At 47.8% G+C, this 20,949-nt stretch overlaps 1 protein-coding gene across 1 annotated transcript; it reads left to right on the top strand.

Moving 5' to 3' along the window:
* The first annotated feature begins 8,151 nt into the window (after nt 1-8,151).
* On the top strand, nt 8,152-20,414 carry LOC131904905 (uncharacterized). Its single transcript, XM_059255896.1, has 8 exons — nt 8,152-9,121; nt 10,775-10,980; nt 13,389-13,546; nt 15,403-15,639; nt 17,258-17,417; nt 17,648-17,762; nt 18,902-18,934; nt 20,074-20,414. Exons 1-8 carry the CDS (start codon nt 8,152-8,154, stop codon nt 20,124-20,126), a joined length of 1,932 nt encoding a protein of 643 aa, XP_059111879.1. The 3' UTR covers nt 20,127-20,414.
* Nucleotides 20,415-20,949: the final 535 nt, after the last annotated feature.

Genomic DNA, 20,949 nt, shown 5'->3' with positions numbered 1-20,949 from the left:
TCCGGCCTGTGGCTGGAGCAGCAGCCGAGAGCTACATCAAGATCTGCAGGCATGAGGCAGAGAGAGTTACTGGGGGTGGGGGAGGCTTTTGAAATCTCTTGCTTGTTTGTTTGTTTGTTTGTTTGTTTTGTTTTTCTGAGACAGGGTTTCTCTGTATAGCCCTGGGTGACCTAGAGCCCATTCTGTAGACCAGGCTAGCCTTGAACTCAGAGATCCACCTGCCTCTGCCTCCCTAGTGCTGGAATAAAGGCTTGAGCTACCACTCACTGCCAGACTACACTTTCAAAATCTCAAAGCCACCCCCAGCAACACACCTCCTGCAACAAGGCCACACCTCCTAATCGTTCCCAATCCTAATAGATGAACCTATAGGAGCCGTTCTCATTCAAATCACCGCAGAAAAATCTGGATCAGCACAGGCAGAAGATCTGGATTCTCAAGTGTCAACGGAAACCGAGAAGTTGGAAGACAAATGTCCCTGACACTCAGATACTCTGCTGTTGGTGAACGGGAAGCTGTGTGGCCCAGAGTTCTGCCCTGCTGTTCAGGAAAGGCTGACAACTAGGGGCCCTGGGGATACTCACTAGTTGGAACTGCAGTCCCCAGAGGTCCACTGATTGCAGCTGATGGGAAATACTGCCTCACCCCTGCCCCTGACTCCGCATCAGTATTGGCTCTGACTCTAAAAAGCCCCCTGAGGCCCACAGGGAGTGTGGACAACAGAGTGGGTAGAGTGCTCAGCAAGCAGACAGGTGGTACTGGTGACAACGGTACCATGCTGTCTTGCAGTCTGTCCCTGTGTTCGGGCCAGAGCTCCTTCCTAACACCCCCAAGACTATCCATCAGCACAGGCATGGGCGGCCACTGGCTGCTGCTGCTGCTGCTGCTGCTCCTAAGTAGGGACAGAGCCTTCAACCTGCCCAGTAAGTACCCAACATCCTTTCTATCCTCCACGTGTGGCTTCTTTTCTGACTGGCTGAGGGAGGAAGAAAATGCTCAAAAATCCAGGTAATACCTCTCCGGTTGCTAAGGGAAGCTCAGCCACTCCCTAACTAACCTCTTCAGCTGTCTACAGGGTATGGGGTAGAGGCACCAGGAAGTTTTCAAGACAGAATGACCTCTGCCCCTCTGGCCTCTCCCAGGCATCCCTTCCAGAGTGCTATCTTTGCCTGCCTGCCTGCTCCATCTCGTCTGTCTGCTCATCTGTCTTTCCGTCTATCCTTGCCATCTGCGACAAGTAAATAGTTTAGGCTTTCAGCAGGCTGAGGGCTCAGGTGTTCCGACCTTGGGGCTTGGCCCTTCTCTAACAAGATCAGCAGTCTGATGCCTCACAGTTTGAGAAAGGAAGGCATTCTGGGTCGTGAGTTCCTAGGTCAGTATGAGGGGAGATACATGTAAGACGCTGTGTGTCAGCAGCTCCCCAGGTCTATGACTTTGACCAGGGACAGGAGTCTCTTCGATAAAGCGAGGAAGAAGCACACTTTAGTAAGTGTGGTGGAAGCAGCAGCGGGGTAGGAGAGCATTGACTCCAGCAGCAGGTTCCACTCAAGGCCTGCCTGCCTGTGCCAAGCACTCTGTGAAGGCATCCGTTGCCTTAAGACGCTCAGGGTCACAGGGAAGTAGGCACTATTAGCTTAGCAGTGCTAGAAACTGGGGCTCAGAGTCACGTGTGGATTTCCGTGTCCTCCCAATCACACAGTAGGGATTGTCCCCAGGTCTGACTCCAGAGTCTAGGTCACACTCCATTGCTAAAGGCAGGGAATCTCAATGACCATGAAGATTTTCACCAAATTTGAAATTTCAGCCTATTTCCAACTAAAATCCCAATCAGGGCTTGTAGTCTAAAACTGACTCCTGTTCTTAAGGACAGAAGGAAGCTGACTTTGGTAGCACAGACCTGTAATCCCAGCACTTGGGGAGTGGAGGCAGGAGGATCCAAAACTCAAGGTCTGCCTAGGCTACAGTCTCAAAAGAATCCAAAAAAGAAAAAAAAATAGTAAAAACATGAAAAAAAAAGGCCAACAACATCCACCATAGTGTGTGTGTGTGTGTGTGTGTGTGTGTGTGTGTGTGTGTGTGTGTATGTGTGTGTATGTGAAGCCTGAAGAGCTTGTCCCCTTGGAGAAAGCATAAAGTCAGGTCAAGTGTGGTGATGCATGCTTGTAACCCCAGCCCCCAGGAGGTGGAAGGGCCAGGCATCAGACCGTGTAGAGAAGAGGGAAGTGTAGGGAGGTGGCAGGGTCCGATGCCCGGGCCCTCAGCCCACTGGAAGCCCAAACTCTTCCCAAAGTGTCAGAGCCCCTGGAGGCAGAGTTACAGGCCATTGTCAGCCATGCAACATGGGCATTAGGAACGGCAGTTGGGTCCTCTGGAAGAGCAGCAAGTGCTTTTAACTGTGAGCTATTGCTTCAGCCCTCCCATGCCCCCCTCAAGTTTTTGAAGGACAGAATGGGAGACTAGGGGTAGAGGTGAGGGGAGACTGCCAAGTACTGACACTTCCTTTAAAGAGACAGTAGGCTGATGTTGTGTTAGCAGTGATACAGAAGTAAACCAGCCAACCGAAAGACAGCATGGAGCTGCGCTGGTCACAGAATGGCGCCTCGGCATGATAAATCAGTGGGGAAAGACAGACTCCTGCAGAGGGACAGAGCAACTGATTGACCACTTAGTAAAAGTATAAAGTCAGATCAGGTGTGGTAGTACATGCCTAGGATCCCAGCCCTGGGGAAGTGGAGGATCTGGATTTCAAGGTTAGCCTCAACTACCCTGTCTCAAACAATCCAAAAGAAAGAAGAAAATAAAGCATGCCGTCCAAGCCGATGGAGCTAGCCCTCCTTGTAAATAAAAACACGCCACCTGCCCTGTTAGTCTGGGCTTTTGTGCCTCCTCTAATACTGAGCCCAAGTATCTCACTATACTGAGTGGGACATGGAGCACAGAGCAAGGGATGGGCTTTCACAGGGTCACACAAGAAATAAATACTAGAACCAGTCCCCATCCCAAGCCTCCCTACTCTTTGCAAGCATTCCAGGCGGCTGTTAGCCTATTACGACCCCTCAGCTCTGTACGGGAGGAAGATGTTAGCGTATAGGAGGAACGGACCCAAGCAGGTGAGGGGTCAGGCCAAGGCCAGTGACTCTTCTGCGTACCGATGGGAAGGGATGCTTCGGTCACCTTCCGTCCTCTGAATCAGCCCTCTGCTAGGAATCTAGAGCAGGGCATCAGGTGAAGGCCTGTTTCTGCCCATTGCCCAGGGGGAAAGAACAAGGTTTCCTGGGGACCCAGTTCAGTGTATGTGTGAGGGCTATCCTCCCAAGGGAGAGTGGCTAGCTCAGCCTTGGAAATCAAGTGATGTTTTTGTAAGGCTTCACCGTGCAGTTGAGAAAACAGACTGAGGGGGCTGGTGGTCTAGTGTCAAGTGCAGGATCACCATTTCCTTGGGGCGTGGCCTTTTACCTGATTCAGCCTTAGTTTCCATGATCTGGTATGTAGAAATAAAACAGAGAGTGAAAGATGTCAAGAGCATCCGTAACCACCAGACCACCAGTGCTTTCAAACAAGTTTATTTTTATTATCAGTGTGTGTGTGTGTGTGTGTGTGTGTGTGTGTGTGTGTGTGAGAGAGAGAGAGAGAGAGAGAGAGAGAGAGAGAGAGAGAGAGAGAGAGAGAGAGAGAGAGAGAGAGAGAATGCATCATGGCTCAGTTATGGAAGTTTATCAGGTGATATGCTTCTTAAAAAATATTGTGTGAGTTCCAGGAAAGGCGCAAAGCTACACAGAGAAACCCTGTCTCGAAAAACAAAAAAACAAAAAAACAAAAACAAAAAAAATATTGTTATTACTATCGTTATCATTCATTCCCTACCATGTGTGTGTATGCGTGTGTGTGTGTGTGTGTGTGTGTGTGTGTGTTAGGGTGGGAGTGCACCACGGTGTTGGAAGTCAGATGACAAACCTTAGGAGTGACTCTTCGACTGGGATCCAGGAATTAAACTCAGGTAGCCGGCTCTATGTGACAAGCACCTTTACCTGATAAACCATCTTACCAATGCTGCTTTGAAAAAAAAAATTAAGAAGTAAAATTGTTGGAGGTTTTGCTTTGTTTGTTTGAGACAGGGTCCCTATGTAGATCAGGCTGGCCTTGAACTCACAGAGATTTGCTTGCCTCTACCTCCCCATGCTGGGATTGAAGGCTTATACCATGTTCTCAACGTCGTAGGTTGTTGGGGGATTTGTTTTTGACACAGGGTCTTGCTATGTAGCCCTGGCTGGCCTCTAACTTGCTGCAAGGTACTTCTCTTCTGCTTCCCAGGCACCAGATTACAGGTATCTGCTACCACATCTGGCTTTTTGTGTGTGTCAGCATTCTCAACTCATGGGTCGTGACCCCTTAGAGGGTCAAACAACCCTTCACAGGGGCCACTTAAGACCATCAGAAAACACTGATATTTACATTATGATTCATAACAGTAACAAATTACAGGTATAAAGTAGCAATGAAAATAATTCTATGGTTGGGGGTCCACAACATAAGGACCTGTGTTAGAGGGTTGCAGCCTTAGGAAGGTTGAGAACCACTGGTGTATGGTACTAAGGATTGAAGCCAAGGCCTCAAGGTTGCAAAAACAAACAAACAAAAAACTTTCTACCGTTGATTGACCTGTGTCCCCAGCCTGCTTTCATTTTATTATGGTGCAAAAACACTTTTGTATCTTTATTTAGTTTATATCTCATTTTTGTTTTGAATTGTGTGGGGGTGGGTATTTTGCATGAATGTATGTCTGTGCACCACATGAGTGCCTGGCACCCTTGGAGGCCAGGAGAGGACTCAGATCTTCTGGAACTGGAGCTCCAGACAGTTGTGAGCCACCACATGAGTACTGAAAACCAAAATCCAAGTCTTCTGCAAGAACAGAAAGTGCTCTTCGTGACTAAACTGTCTCCCCAGCCCCCATGTTACTTTAGTTTTAGATTTATTTATTTATTTATTTATTTATTTATTTATTTATTTATTTATTTAATGAGTATAAGTGTTTGCCTGAAGGTATGTATGTATGTACACATGCGTGCCTGGTGCCCTTAGAATTCAGAAGAGGGTGTCAGCTCTCCCGGGACTAGAGTTATAGATGGTTGTGAACCATGCAGGTGCTTGGAACTGAATGTAGATGTTTTGTAAAAGTAACCAGTGCTCTTAACCACTGAACCACTAGTGAAGTGTGATCCTAATTAGTCTTATCAGTTAAAACCAGGAGTGAGATACTGGGGTAATAACCTGAAAGATCAGAGAAGCAGAGCAGCAGCCACTAGAGACATCTTACCTCTATGAATCCTCAGACCAAATGGACCCGAGACCCTGTCTCCACCTCCTGATTGTGCTGGGATCAAAGGCGTGAGCCTCCCAAGTGCCATCATGCCTGGCGTCTATGATTAACTAGTAGCTAGCTCCACCCTCTGATCTCAAGGTAGGCTTTAGTTGTCAGAACACAAATTATCACACAACACACTACTTTAATTAAGTTCAAACAAGGCACCAGGAAATCAAACAACGAAAGCCAGTCTTGGGGGCCACTCAGGAGGTAGATGCAGGATGATCAGGAGTTCAAGGTCTGGCCAGCCTAAAATACATAAGAGCAAAAGAAGGAGTTGAGTGAGACAATTGGGAATTGAAGGCCACCCTGGGCTCACAGTGAGTTCAAGGCTAGCCCTGAATACAAAATACGAGGCTAAAGAGATGGCTCAGCAGTTTAGAGCACTGGCTGCTCTTGTAAAGGACCTGAGTTTGATTCCCAGCATCCACTTGGTGGTTCACAAACATCTGTAACTTCAGTTCAGGTGATCCAACACCCTTTTCTGGTCTCCATGGGCACCAGACATGTACATGGTACATGCAAACAAAACATCTAAACACATGAAACAAACAAACAAAAATCCAAAAACAAACAAACAAACAAACAAAAAAACACAGCAGGGCTGGAGAGATGGCTCAGTGGTTAAGAGCATGGGGGCTGCTCTTCCAGAGGACCTGGGTTCAGTTCCCAGTACCCATGGCTGCCTGTGTCTCTAGTCTCAGGGGAGCTGATACCCTCTTTTGACCTCCAAGGGCACCAGCCAGGCACACATGTGTTGCACAAACACATAGGCAGGTAAAACACACTTATACATTAAGTAAGGAAATAAATCCCCCACAAAATAGCACAGAGGGCTGGAGAGACAGCTCAGCCATAGAGCACTGTTGCTCTCGGAGAAGACCGGATTTGGTTCCCAGCACCCACATGGTGGCTCACAACTGTCTGTATCTCCAGTTCCAGGGCTTCCAATGCCCCTTTCTTGTTTCTGAGGGCATGGCACACGCATGGTGCGTATACATATAGGAAAACACTAATACACACACACACACAAAAAGTCAGGTGTGGTGGCACACACCTTTCATCCCAGCACTAAGGAGGCAGAGGTGGGTGGATTTCTATGAGTTTGAGGCTCAGTCTGGTCTACATAGAGAGTTTGAAGCCAGCCAGGGCTACATAGAGAGACCCTGTCTCAAATGATACATAAATAAATAACTAAATACAAAGTAGGAGTTGTCTGGGGAGATGGTTCAGTGGATAAAATCATTGCCGCCTAGCCTGATAACCTGAGTTCAAACCCAAGAGCCCATGTACATACGTTAGGGGGAGAGGACCAGCTCCTGGAAGGTGTCCTTCTGACTTCCACATGCTCACTACGGCACCCATGTGCAGGGGCACCCACACACATACACACACTGAGTAAGTTTAAAAAAAAATTAAAATAAGAAAATAAAGCAAGATGTGTGATTGGCACCCACTGGTAATCTCAGGACTGGGAAGGTGGAGGCTGGTGGAACAAAAAGTTCAAGGTCACCCTCGGTTTTGTAGGGAAAGTTGGAGGTGAGTTCAAGCTATAAGAACAACACCCAATAAAGCAGGGCATGGTGCCAAGTACATATAATCCCAGAATTTAGAAGGCAGAGGCAGGAGGGTGGCCACAGATCCCAGGCCAGTTCAGGTTACAGCATAAGGATTCCTAGCGAGACTCTATCTCAACAAAAAAAAAAAAAGAGAGAAAAAGAAAAAAGAAAAAAAAAGAAAAGCACTTGTCCAATGCACACAAGGCCTTGAACTTGACCCCCCCCTCCCGCATTGAAAAAATAAAGCATAACTGGTTTCCATTTTTTGCTAACTGGATTCTCACCCACCCTAGAGCAGATGTTAACTGAATGAGACAGTGCCCTGCAGAGTTACAAACTCTCTCTTCTCTGGCATGAAGCAGTTAAAAAAACAAAAGTAATAGTTTTCTTAATTCTTTGAGAATTTAATCCATCACCTCCCCTTCCCCCAGCTCCTCCCAGGCCTCTCCTCATTCACTCTGTGTGCTCTTTCTGCTTTTTGGAAGGCACTATCTCGAAGCAGATATCTTAGTCCTCCAGCACTTAAGATCTTCCCACCCCCACCTCTCGGAACCTTGGGCGAAGCGGGTGTGTTACAGATGCATCAGCTGGGACTGGGCACTCCAAGGTCACTTGTCTGCATCTTGACCAGTTGTGGCTTTCTGGAATGGTGTCCATCTGCTGCATAAAAAGCTTCTTTGATGAGTGAGAGCTTGAGTGAGAGCCAGACCAGGAGAGTGAGTGGTTAGAAGGCAGTCAGGAAGCAGGCAGTGGTAGACTCTCCAGCCAGCATCTGAAATCCGTCGGGTAGAGCTGGCACACAGCGAGTGTGAGCCTGCTGTGTGGACTAGCTGTGCTGTTGCCGTTATTTTTATTAGATCTCCTCAGTAGGAGACTAGGAGCCTGAGCGTCGGAGAAGAGGAAGGAATGGTAGGTGGGTGACTTTATTTTTTTGCTGTTGTCATTTTTACAGGCAGAGCTTCGGTCTGGGTGCTTGCCTCAGACACATCTTCCACAAGTGGTCCTCTGCTTAATGCAAAACTGTCCTGCCCGTCTACAAGTTCAAGTCTGCCTCACAATATGAAAGGCCAAAACTCCAAAGAAGAACCCAACAGTTCCTCAATGACCAAAACATCCACATCTAAGACCCAAGATCAGATGATATCATCTACTCTTCCAGCAACACCCCAGAACAGAAGCACAACAGGGCCCCCTGAGCAGATGACCTCAACTGTACACACATCTGTCATGACAATCACTAATGACATGTCACTGTCAGATTCCACGGTGACCTCTACAGTAAAGGAATCGATAGGAACACCCAAAACCACAGTTTTATTCAGCTTGGCCACTTCAGCTGAGACCCCACAACTGAGTCAAACTCCACCCTCATCAACACTGGACACGGTCAGTGACACAAACAAACCTTTATCTGTGACAACGACGGCAGTTACAATCACCTCTTCACCATCCACAGCCACCACCCCGAGGACCACTGTTCTAGGCACAGCAACAACTGAGACTCAGGAAAAGGACACTGCAACTGTACCCCCATCCCCAGCAACAACTCCCCCAACCAGCAAGCTACCAGACACACACCACAGCACATTCACACAGACACCTTCCCAGCCAGCACAGACAGCTTCTGATGTTAGCATGACACCAGAGACAACCGAATCACCACCAAAGTCCACCAACACTGGAATGGGATCATCAGTGTCCCCAAGCCCCGGGGACACAGATAGGACCATGACCACACCTTCAATGGCATTAAGCACCCCAGAGGATGCTCTCCCATCATCTGGTACAGGGACACCCACTGATCCTGAGAAGTTAGCTTTAACTCCACCCTCATCAACACTGGACACTGTCAGTGACACAAACACACCTTTACCTGTGACAACTATGACAGTTACAATCACCTCTTCACCAACCACAGCTACCACCCCGAGGACCACTGTTCTAGGCACAGCAACAACTGAGACTCAGGAAAAGGACACTGCAACTGTACCCCCATCCCCAGCAACAACCCCCACAACCACAGCTATTGTCCTTAGGTCCTCAGAGACAACCAAATCCTCCACTATGATTGGGACCAATCCAGCACCCCCGAACTCTAGCCAGAGTAGTGGTCTGGATGGTGGTGCCTGTGCTTTGGATGAGTATCCAGACAACACCAGAGGTTGTATGTGCAATGATAGCTACTATTCCCACTTGGGTAAGTCTGAATAATCATTCCAGGAAGTCTACTGCTGCTGCTGCTGTTGCTTCCTCTTATTCTTCTTCCTCCTCGTCTTCTTCCTTCTCTTCCTCCTCGTCTTCTTCTTCCTCTTCTGCTTCTTCTTCACTTTCTCCTTTATTTTAATTTTATGTGCATGGATGTAAACATGTAAATAACATGAATCACGCATGTGAACAAACCAGATAAACAGTGGCAAGGGCTAGTGAGGTCATGGAACTCTGAGAAGGCCCAGAGGAACCCTGACCAAAGGAGATGGTGAGACATGAGTATGGGATGAGTCGATCCAGAGGTGGCTGAGCAGATGAGAGGGTCCATCCTGTCCCAGCCCCAGCCCCAGCCCCAGCCCCAGCCCCAGCGCCCAGGACTTGAACTGCTGTCCAGATAATGATGGGGATTACAGGCTTGTACGGCATGCCCAGCTTTGTACACACACACACACACACACACACACACACACACACACACATACACACCAGGGTCTAGCTTCCAGCTTGGAATGAGAGAAAAATTGGAGAATAAACAAATTAACCCCTCAAAACCCCAATCTTGCCAGACAAATTAGAGACACCAGTTGCCTTCACCAGAGCAAATCTGTTTCATTGATGCCCAGGCCAGGCTTCCTTGGTTCCCTGGGGACTTAAAGCTGAAGAGTATGGCAGGAACGAGGAGCCACCTCCTTCTTTTCTTCCTACCTCTCCGGCTCTGCCTCTGGACTTCTTCCAGTCCTCTGTCCACTGGCCCAACTCTCAGTCCACCTGGCTCCAAGGCAGCAACCTCACCTTCCAAACTTTGTTGTTGAGTCAAGGTCTCTTAGTCCAGAATGCTCGGGTCACTGGAGATGTGCTTCAGCTCCTGATGCTCCTGCTTCTGCCTCCTGAATTCTGGGATTACAGGCATCTGCCATCCTGCTCTATCTATGTGGCATGGGGACCAAATTATGGCAGGCGGGCTCTCTGCCAATGAAGCTACATTCTCAGCCCCCACACTAGCTCTGAGACCCAGGTAGTAATACCTGGAGAAGAGACTCTAAGGCCCTGTGAGGGCCAGGAATCAGGATCCCACAACACAAAGGATGGCCCTTGGGATCCACTTATGCGAGAATCTGTGTTTAAATAGATTTAATTTTTTTTTTTTTTTTGGTGTTTTGAGACAGGGTTTTTCTGTGTAGTCCTGGCTGTCCTGGAACTCACTCTGTAGACCAGGCTGGCCTCAAACTCACATAAATCCTCCTGCCTCTGTCTCCTGAGTGCTGGGATAAAAGACATGCACTACCATACCCAGATATGTTTACAATTTTAACAATTATTGTGTGTGCATGGTGTGTGTGTGTGTGTGTGTGTGTATCAAGGGGCACACATACCATGGTATACATGTGGAGGTCAGAGGATAACTTTGTGAAGTTAGTTCTTTCCTTCCGCCTTTATGGAGGATCTGGGAATTGAACTCAGGTCTCCGCGGCAATCCTTTGCCTACTGAGTAAGCCATTTTGCTGGCTGTGTTTAAGGGAGTCTTTATGAGTTGGACCAATATCGCCTCTCATCTTCACCCGCCTGAGAAATAGTATTCCTTCTCATGGCATCATCCCAGGATCCTCAGGAGACCCCGCCCCTGACTCTTGTTCCCCTGCAGAACTATCCAGGGATATAGGGACCCTGCGCTGCAGACCACAGGACATTGAGGTGGCTCTGAGGAGCTGCTTCCTGAAGACTCACCACTGGGTCCTGAAGAACGATGGCTTCTCCAGGTGTTTCAATATCAATACCATAGAACAGGGTCGCCGGGTCCAGGTCTTTCAGTTGGAGAAGAAGGAAGGGACTTGTGGACTCCACATCTCTGTAAGCTGACCCACAAGGGAAAGGGGAAAGCTGTGGGGGCGGGACTGGAAAGCTATGGGGCGGGGCTAAGAAGCTTGGGGCGGGACTGGGACAGGAGAGGTCGGGTAACTCTTGACTTGGGAGGACTCAAATCACCAGTCTTGTTGAAGAAAATGGCCAAGCTGTCCCCAGAATGGGAACAGCTGTGTTTGCTGGATTAGGGTATAGGTTCCCAAACTGTCAGCCATGAAACACTTTAAAATAATAACCACAAACAGTTATTTATTGATTTCTGGCCAAATGCCATGTCTATTAATTCATTTTTAATGGTTCTAATCTTGAGAGGTTCTCATTAAGATGAGTAATCCATGGCTCATAGAAGTTAAGGGATTTTCTCAAATTGCAGTATGAACTTGAGGTAATCCTTCTGCCTCAGCCTCGTGAATCCTGGAATTGCATGCTTGCACCAGCATACAGAGACTAGTTTTATAAGCAAAACATAACTCACATAAATAATAGAATGCCCTCAAATAACAACAGTGTGCCTAAAGCCCCAGATCTCTTGGTCAGAACTCATCTCTTTCTTTCCTTTCTTTCTTTCTTTCTTTCTTTCTTTCTTTCTTTCTTTCTTTCTTTCTTTCTCTCTCTCTCTCTCTCTCTCTTTCTTTCTTTCTTTCTTTCCAGTGCTAGGGAGACTTAATGTGTGCTAGGCAAACACTCTAAAATTGAGATACATTCCCAGCCCTAGAAGCTGGAATTCTTTTTCAAAATTTGTTTATTTATTTAGAGACAGTCTCTAAATAAATAGTAGCCTTGGCTGACACAGAACTTACCACGTAGACCAGGCTGGCTGAAACTCACAGAGATCCACCTACCTCTGCCTCCCAGTGCCACCACACCCTGTCCAGACTTAGAACCTTTTTTTTTTTTTTTTTTGGCCCTGGGTATCCTGGAACTCTCTATGTAGAACAGGTTGGCCTCTGCCTCCCTAGTGATGGGGTTTAAGACATATATCATTACACCCAACTCAGACTTAGAATTCTTCCTTTCTTCCTTTTGGTTTTTCAAGACAGTATTTCATCATGTAGCCTTGGCTGTCCTAGAACTAGCTCTGTAGACCAGGTTGGCCTGGAACTCACAGAGATCCGCCTGTCTCTGCCTCCAGAGTGCTGGAATTAAAGGTGTGTGCCACCACCAGCTGGCCAGACTTAGAATTCTGGTTTTGTTTTTTTTTTAAATAATTTATTTTATGTGCATTAGTGTTTTGCCTGCCTGTATGTCTGTGTGAGAGTGTCAGGTCCCCTGGAACTGGAGTTACAGACAGTGTGAGCTGCCATGTGGGTGCTGGGAATTGAACCTGGACCCTCTGGAAGAGCAGTCAGTGCTCTTAACTGCTGAGCCATCTCTCCAGGACCCAGATGTAGAATTCTTAACAGCTCAGTGATCCTACTTCTTTCCCAAGAGATTCCAAAATGCAAATTGACACCTGTAAGCCCAGAATTCAGAAAGCTGAGGCAAGAGGATTGCAAGTCTCAGGACAGCCTGGGCTACAGAGCAAACGCTCTCCCTGGGCTGGAGAGATGGCTCAGCAGTTAAGAGTCCACACTGCAGAGAACCTGAGTTCTTCCAACACCAGTGCCAGCAGCTCACAGTGGTTTAAAATCCGGCTCCAGAGGACATGTTGTCGTCTTCAGGAACCAGCACTGTCAAGCACATACCGGTAGAGCGATACACACGTGTGCATGGTCTTTAAAATAAAATAAGCCTTTAAAATGCGCTCTCAAAACAACAACCACACTACCACACCAAAAAGAAAAACAGCCCAGATGTGGTGGTGCGTGCAGATAAGCTCAGCACTTGGGATGCAGAGGCAAAAGAGGGTTCAAAGCCATCCTTGGTTACATAGTTGGAGACTAGTTTGGGCTACATGGTGCCCTGTTTGAAAATAAAGTAAAATAAAATAACTATTAACATTTAAGAACCATGGAGTAAGAACCTCCGTTGGCAACTCTCGGTTCAGTCCCCAGCACTGTATAAATTGGGCACTGTGACACAAACTGTTAACCTTGGCACCAGGGAGGTGAAACCAGGCAGGTCAGGGGTTCAAGACTGTCCTCAGCTACATAGTCACAAAGACCAGCCTGGTCTACATCTCAAGAAAAGAATCTTAGAACCACAGCATGGGGGTTAAAGTGATGGGCCCTAGAGTCAGTCTGCTTTGGATATCCTTTAACCTCTCTGAGCCTTATTTTACTCTTTTATAAGTGGGGCCCATAAGGGAGGGCTGTGTTCAAGCCACAGTACCAAGCTCAAAGAACTTCAGCTACTGCTTTTATTCAAACAAACACCTTGTTGCCAGAGAGGATGGGAGAAGGTGTTTACCCCAGGGACTTGTGGGTAATGTCTGCTCACCTACCTCTCTTTTCTAGACCAACGTCAGCCATGCCCTGCACTCTCTGGACGTGCACCTTGAACAGGCTCTCCCTGGCTCTCCCAACACTGGCTTCAGAGTGCTCCACTTCAGCTGCGCATACCCCCTGGTGGTGAACGTCAGCAAGCCTGTCTCCTACCAGGAGGCCTCCATTCCGTGAGTTAGGTCCAGTCAGCTGTCTTTGCAGCTAGGCCCTAGGCCACCCCGAGTTCTCATGCTACCTCTAATCTAGCCCAAGACTCAACACTCTCGAGAAATCGGCCCTCAAGCTCGCCCATTATATGTAAGCACCTCTTACACGGAGGAAGAAACAAGATACTTCTGGGAAGAGATGCATTATGGGTTGCTTATGTAACCGGCCATGGAGTCAGAGAGCTGCTGAGGTCTGGGGCCCTACGATGTGGCACTTCAACTTTTATGTCGTCCATGAGGAAGTTAACAGGCTTGCTCCTCCCCTGGCCATCTTTTCTTTCTTTTATACTTATTTATCATGCGTGTGGGTCACATGCACGAGTCTATTTTCATGTCATCAGGCATGGCAGCAAGAGCCTTTTTACCCACTGAGCCATATTTCTGACTCATCTTTTTCTTTTCTCTTTCTTAGTACATGTTTGTACAGTGTGTGCTAGTTCATGTACATGTGTGTCTGTATGTATGTGGGTGTGTATGTAGGTCAGAGGACAACCTCTGGTATTCCTTAATCATGCTCCACCTTATTTATTTATCTATTTATTTATCTATGTAGAGAGGTAGGGTCTCTCTACAAAGCCCTAGGTGTCCTGGAACTCACTATGTAGACCAAGCTGGCCTCGAACTCACAGAGAGCTACCTTCCTCTGCCTCCTGAGTGCTGGGATTAAAGAAGTGTGCTACCACACCAGATTGTTTATTTTTAAATTCAATTTTGAATTATTTTTATTTTATGCGTATGAGTCTTTTTCCTGCATGCATGTCTGTGCACCAAGTGTGTATCTGGTGCCCACAGAGGACAGAAGAAGGCGATGGATTCTCTGCAACTGGAGTTGCAGACCATCGTGAGATGCCCTGTGGGTGCTGGGAATCGATCTTGGGTCCTCTGGGAGAGCATCCAGTGCTCTTAACCTCACAACCATCTCTCCAGCCCCTATTTGTTTATTTAATTGGAACATTTTATAGATTGTTTTTTTTTAAGATTTATTTATTTATTATGTATACAGTGTTCAGCCTGCAGGCCAGAAGAGGGTACCAGATCTCATTACAGATGGTTGTGAGCCACCATGTGGGTGCTGGGAATTGAATTCATGACCTCTGGAAGAACAGCCAATGCTCTTAACTGCTGAGCCATCTCTCCAGCCCGATTTTATAGGTTTATATCGACTATAAAGTAAGACTTTGCATGGAAATAGATTCTCGGGGCAATAGTATATTTGATCCTACTCTAACCTGTTTCCCAAGCCACCAGACTTGAGTGAGTCTGAAGTTATGGGAGGCTCTGTAACAGGCCTGTCTTACTGCTCACATTCCTCTGTACACATCTTGCTCCTTCTGAGAGTGACTCTCCTGGGCCTCTGTCCCAGGGTGCAGAGAGCAAACGCTTTTCCTGATTGTAGTGGACACTCTTAAGTGTTCTCCAAGACTCAAACTCTCCTCTCTGCCAGTAGTTAAAAGACTTTATTCTGAGAAAGAACATGGGTGACCCCCAAATACTACTTCATCATAAAGTCCCATCCTACCACAGATGATGACCACATGGAAGCTGTATCACAGAGTCCCCTCCCTTATTCTTTGAGGCAGAGTCTCCCATTGGCTTCAAACTCACCAAATAGGGCTAGCCTGGTCAACCAACAAGCCCTAAGGGTCTGCCTATCTCTCCAGTAGTAAGATCACAAGCATGCCATTGTGCCTGGGCTTTTTAATATGATTATGGGGCTGGATCTCAAGTCTTCATGCTGTATATAGTAAAGTACCTTACCCACCCCCTTCCCTCCGAGGTTTCCTGGTGAGGGGCTCACTCTTGTTCCTCTCTGGCTATAGCACCATCCACATCCCCAGTACAGGAGAGACCGTCATCACCCTGAGCATCTTCACAGACTCTCATCTCTCCGCTCCACTCAAGAACAGTACAGCTCCTGTGGGCATGCCCCTCTATGTGGTCCTCAAGTCCACCAACAGTGATCCTAACCGATTTGCCCTGGTGGCTAATGAGGTTTTTGCCAGTACCGATCTCTCCAACACAGTGACTAAAGCCACATATCATTTTGTGAAGGGAAGGTAAGGACCAATCAGGCCCCAGCTCTTGGACTGTGACTCTTGCAGGTACTTTTGTTCGCATCAGCATAGACTCTCATTTTTTTTCTGTATCCTGGCAAACAAAATGGGGGAGGAAGGAAGGGATCGGTGAATGTTTGTTGAGTGAATGCATTCAGCCCCATTTTACAGATGAGTAAACTGAGGCTTAGGAAAATTAAAACCTGCTCAAGATCTCACAGCTAATAGATGCCATTCATTTCTTCTATTCTTTCCCTCAAACAATTATTGAGGGCTTATGATGAAATAAAAAAAATAACATTAACACGTCAGAGTGCCTTATGCTATGCTGTGTATTGAAGTACATTACATGTAATAGCTAACAACAGCTAATAATTTAGTTATTTATAAATAATAGTATTTATTTCATACCAGGTGTAGTTTGAGTCACATCACACTTATCAGTTAATTTAAATCTTATAGCACACTATAACATAGTTGTATTTTGATTCCCATCTTACACAAGGAGAAACTGAGGCTCTGTTAAGTGCTTGGGAGGTGTCAAGTGTTGAGCACACTAGGAGAAGAGCGGGTTTTGTTCGTATCAGGTATGGTGGCCTATGCCCCAAGTCCAAGTACTTGGGAGGCTGAGGCAGGGGAATTACCTAGAGTATCAGGCTAGCCAAGTAAGACAGCAAGACCCTATTTAAAGAAAGTAATTATAAACTAAATAAAAAACTTGGTATGGTGGTGCATGCCTGTAACCTAAGCACTCAGAAGGTAGAGGCAGGGGGATTGAGAATTAAGGGCTAGCTTCAGCTACATAGAGAATTCCATGTCAGACTGGATATACCTAAGATCCTGACTCAAAATGAGAGAGAGAGGGAGAGAGAGAGAGAGAGACTTCTCACTTGTATATCACAGTTCATTAATATTGACAATAGTTTTTGTAGAAGCACAGTGGGTTACTCATCAGTTTACAGCTCACAAAATAATCCTACAAAGGATTCTTTCCTCCACCACACAGATGAGAGGTCACAGGGCTCAGAGTTTGTCCGAGGACTGCTCACGCTCAGTCTGGCCCCAGAACACACTGCTGCATTTTTCCTTGTGTGTAATTAGCTTTCCCTCTGCTCCAAACCTGAGGATCCACCTAACTTCTCTGAACCTAAGTTTCCTCCTTGTTTAAAAAGAAAGGGCAGGGAAGTTCAGGGCTGGAAAGATGGCTCAGCAGTTAGAAGCACTAGCTGCTCTTGCAGAGGCCCTGGGTTGGGTTCCTAGCACTCACATGAAGTTACCACCATCTGTAACCCCGGTTCCAGGGGATGGAACAACACCCTGTTCTGACCTCTGTAGGCACTGTCCTCCCGTGGTGCACAAACCCACATACAGTCAGACACCGACAGGCATAAAATAAAATAATAAACACTTAAAAATGGGGAGCAGTCAAAAGCATGGTCTCCCTCAGAATACGGATGTGGGGATGAAATTAAACAATCAATGTAAAGTTAGCTCTTAGTAGGAGACCCAACACCCACAATTACAGAGAACAAGCGAAAGCAACAGAAACCAAACTTGGTGGTTGACCCCTTGGGCCCCAAACCTGGGTCCCAAAGATGCATGCCAGGCCTTCTCCCTGCAGCTGTCCAGTCCAGGGCCGGCTGCTCCAGGACTTGAGCAATGGGGCCTCCACACAGGTGACACTGGCCTTCACTCTGTCACGATTCTTGAATAGTGACACACTCTACCTACATGCCCAAGTGACCCTCTGCGACAAGCGAGCGTCCCGCCCATGTCAACCGGTGAGTGGGGCTCCTGAAAGCCCAGCCATGCAGCTGGGACTGGACCAAGGGCGGTGTGATTGTGTGCTGGTCTCGTTCTCCAGGGACTGGGCTTGGGGGAAGATTTAAAGGTGGACATTTGAAGCCCTAGATCTTGTAGATGGAAACGGGTGAACTTTCGTGGGTTGTGGGGTAGTGGAACACGAGTCTGAGGTCCTGGGGAAAGTCCTCACCTGTCTTGTCACCCACAGTCTTGCAGTGGGAAGAATCCCCAGAGGAGAAATTCACCCTGGGCCTCTCCGGCTAAGACCCGTCTGGAACATGGTGATAGCAAGTGGATCGTATTTGGACCTCTCCAAATAAGCGGTACATGGACGGACCATTTGTGGGGCTTCCCCGGCTCCTCTGCAAAGACCCTTCCAATCTCTCGTTCTGGGACCCTGAGCTTTCACTGAGTCCCCCTCACCTTGATGTCTTCACACTCTTCCTTCTCCTGAGCCCAGTCTCCTCCCTGAGCCCACATTCTCCTCTGCGGGAGGCAAGTCCTCGCAACCACCCCGGCTGCTTCCGCTCATCTCAGTTTCTGTGCCTGTTACGGTGGGAAAAATACACATGCAGAAGCACCTTCAGGTTTACTGTGCCTCATGCTTCAAGGGTACAGTCCATTATGTCAGGGAATCATGGCGGCAGGGGCTGGCTGGCTTTGGTCACATGACATCTGCAGCCAGGAAGCAGAGAGCCTGAACACATGCCAGTGCTCAAGCTTACTGTCTGCATCTTCTGCAGCTCAGGATCCCCTGCCCCGAGAACTGGTGGCTTCTCTACAGTTAAGATGGGTCTTCCCACATCAACTAATGTAATCAAGGTACTCCCACACAGGCATCCCTAGGGATCCATCTTCCAGGTGACTAGATTCTGCTGGGTTGACACTAACCAACCATGCCACTCATTTAAGTCTGAGCTATCTTCACCTCTCACATCTCTCTAAAGAAATTTAAGATTTTATGTGTATGAGTGTTTTGTCTGCAGGTATGTCTGTGTACCACACGTGTGCCTGGTGTCGACTTGAGGCCAGAAAAGGGCATTCGAGCCCCTGGAATTGGAGTCACAGATAGTTGTGAGCCACTATGTAGGCACTGGGAATCGAACCTGCCTCCTCTGAGAGAGCATTCAGTGCTCTTGACTGCTGAGCCATTGCTCCAGCCCCTCAGGCACTCTCTCTCCTTTCCTGTCACATCAACTCACTCTTCTCAGGCTGTCTTTCCTGCCAGCCTCTACTGGGTCATTCTTCGTGGCCCGGAACACTCTCTCCTCTCTATTCTGTAAGAGTCCTTTCACCCCACACTATAGGCGAAGTCCAGAAGTATCATCTCCCCCTTCCGAGTCCCAGCTTCCAAAATCAGCCCGCCTCTTTTGTCCAGTCCCGATGGAATGGTGGGTGAGTGCTGGCCACGTCTGGTTTGAGGGGCACTTTGAACTCAATCTCTGTTTTCATGTGGTTGCAGCACCCAGAGCCTCCAGCAGCACGAGCGGAGCAGGTCAGTACAAGGGGACTGCTGTAGAGACAAGTTCTCATGTTACACACTCAGGCTGGTGTGATTCCGGATACGGTTTCTTCTCAGAGCTATGTGACCAAGAAGTCAATTAATCTCTCCGAGTCTCAGCTGCAGTATACGGCAGAGTTACTGTGGGGCTGTTGCCTTCTCCGGCCTCAAAAATCTGAAACTACCCAGAAATGACTCAGATTGAGGGTCAAAGGTTTCAAAGGCACCGGGCACAGTGGAGCACGCCTGAGCCCAGAAGTTTAGAGCCAGCCTGTGCAAGATAGTGAGATCCTACTCAACACAAAAGCCAGGTGTGAGCCGGGCGGTGGTGGCGCATGCCTTTAATCCCAGCACTCGGGAGGCAGAGCCAGGCGGATCTCTGTGAGTTTGAGGCCAGCCTGGGCTACCGAGTGAGTTCCAGGAAAGGCGCAAAGCTACACAGAGAAACCCTGTCTCGAAAAACAAAAACAAAACAAACAAACAAACAAACAAAAAAGCCAGGTGTGGTGGCTTACCCTGTAATCCCAGCACTTAGGAGATGCAAGCAGGAGAATTAGGTGTTTAGAGCCATCCTTGGCTACAGAGCAAGTTTGAAGCCAGCCTGGACCATGTGTCTCAAAGAAAAAAAGAAAAAACCATGGTGTCCTCAGTAACACTCCCAACTGAGGTTGTCCAGTGAGTAAAGGTGCTTGCTGCTAAGCTTGATGACATGAGGAGTTTCAGCCCTGGTACCCATATATGGAAGGAGAGAACCCAGGAAAGTTGTTCTCTGACCTTCACATGGGCACCATGACATGCACACACAAAATAAATAATATAAATAAATGTAATCAAAAGAAATTTAAAAGGTCTCATAGACTCTGAGAGCTCCTCAAAGCCCATTTTTAAATATTTATTTTATTTCAAATTATGTGTATATGTGTGTGTAGGATATGCACATGAGTGCTGGTACCCGTGGAGGCCAGAGGTGTCAGATCGCCCCGGAACTGAAGTTAGACTATCATGAGCTGTTTGACGTGGGTGCTGGGAACCACGCTGAGGTCCTCTGCGGGAGCAGTGTGTGCTCTTAACGGCTGAGCCATCTCTCCAGGCCCCTCAATCCTGTTTTGTAACCATTGCTTCCTTTCCTGCAGGAGCCTGGATGTCCATCTTGCTCTTGATGGTGATAGGCTGGATGCTGGACTAAAACCTGGTCCAGCCTCCGCACTCCAACACGACTGCTTAGAGTTTAGTTCATTTGCCTGAGCCGAGGGTGGAGCAGAGGAAGAATTGAGGAGAGGCAAGTAGCGTGGCCTCTGTTAGGTACCACAGAAGCTGGGCGTGGATCAGTGTGCAGCCCAACACTGGGAGGAATGTGGCCGATGCACAGTGTGGTGTGCTCTCATCACGTGGCCTGGCTCTGCAACTCTTAGGGGACGGTGTGTGTTTAGACCGCTCAATATGATGGGGAAAAGTAGAGAGTTTATGGCCAATAAACACAAGGAATTCTACTTTTTTCTGATATCCATCTGTATAATTTGACCACAATGCTTCAGTGCTCCAGGTCAATGGGCTGAAGGATTGGAAAGGGTGGGGAGGTGTGGGGGGGAGGGGGAAACGGGGGCAGGGGGCAGGGGACGTTGACAGTCACTTTATCCCCTTGAGGCTTCATCTCCACACATGTAAAATGGAAGTGTTTGACCAGATGACCTCTGCTTCAGCAGGGGAATCATTCCCAGGAAGTCCTTGGGCCTTAGTCAGCTCACCCTACTCTCTCTTTTTTTCCTGCAAAATGGCCCAGACTGTTCAGTTCCAGGATGAGAGTTAAATGCATTTATATAACAGTGTGCGAGCTTTTTCTCCTCTGCCTTGGTTGTTCTTGGCCTCATTAGGCCTCCTTTCCCAGGTGAGAGTGATAGAGCAACAGTGTTCGTGAAGTTTTCATGAAGTCGTCCCAAACCGGACTCTACCTAGGACCACGTCATACCCCGGGGATTCCCTGACAAGCTTAAAGACAGGGTGGACAACTG

The sequence above is a fragment of the Peromyscus eremicus genome, chromosome 2, assembly GCF_949786415.1.
Source record: "Peromyscus eremicus chromosome 2, PerEre_H2_v1, whole genome shotgun sequence".
NCBI lineage: Eukaryota > Metazoa > Chordata > Mammalia > Rodentia > Cricetidae > Peromyscus > Peromyscus eremicus.
Note: the sequence above shows the minus strand (reverse complement) of the source record. Positions and strands in the feature narration are given on the sequence as shown.

Coding starts and splice junctions, on each gene's coding strand:
- LOC131904905 (XM_059255896.1), top strand. CDS start 8,152: ATGACAATCACTAATGACATGTCACTGTCAGATTCCACGGTGACCTCT. Junction 13,547..15,402: donor TACCAGGAGGCCTCCATTCC/GTGAGTTAGGTC, acceptor CTCTGGCTATAG/CACCATCCACATCCCCAGTA. Junction 18,935..20,073: donor CAGCAGCACGAGCGGAGCAG/GTCAGTACAAGG, acceptor CCTTTCCTGCAG/GAGCCTGGATGTCCATCTTG.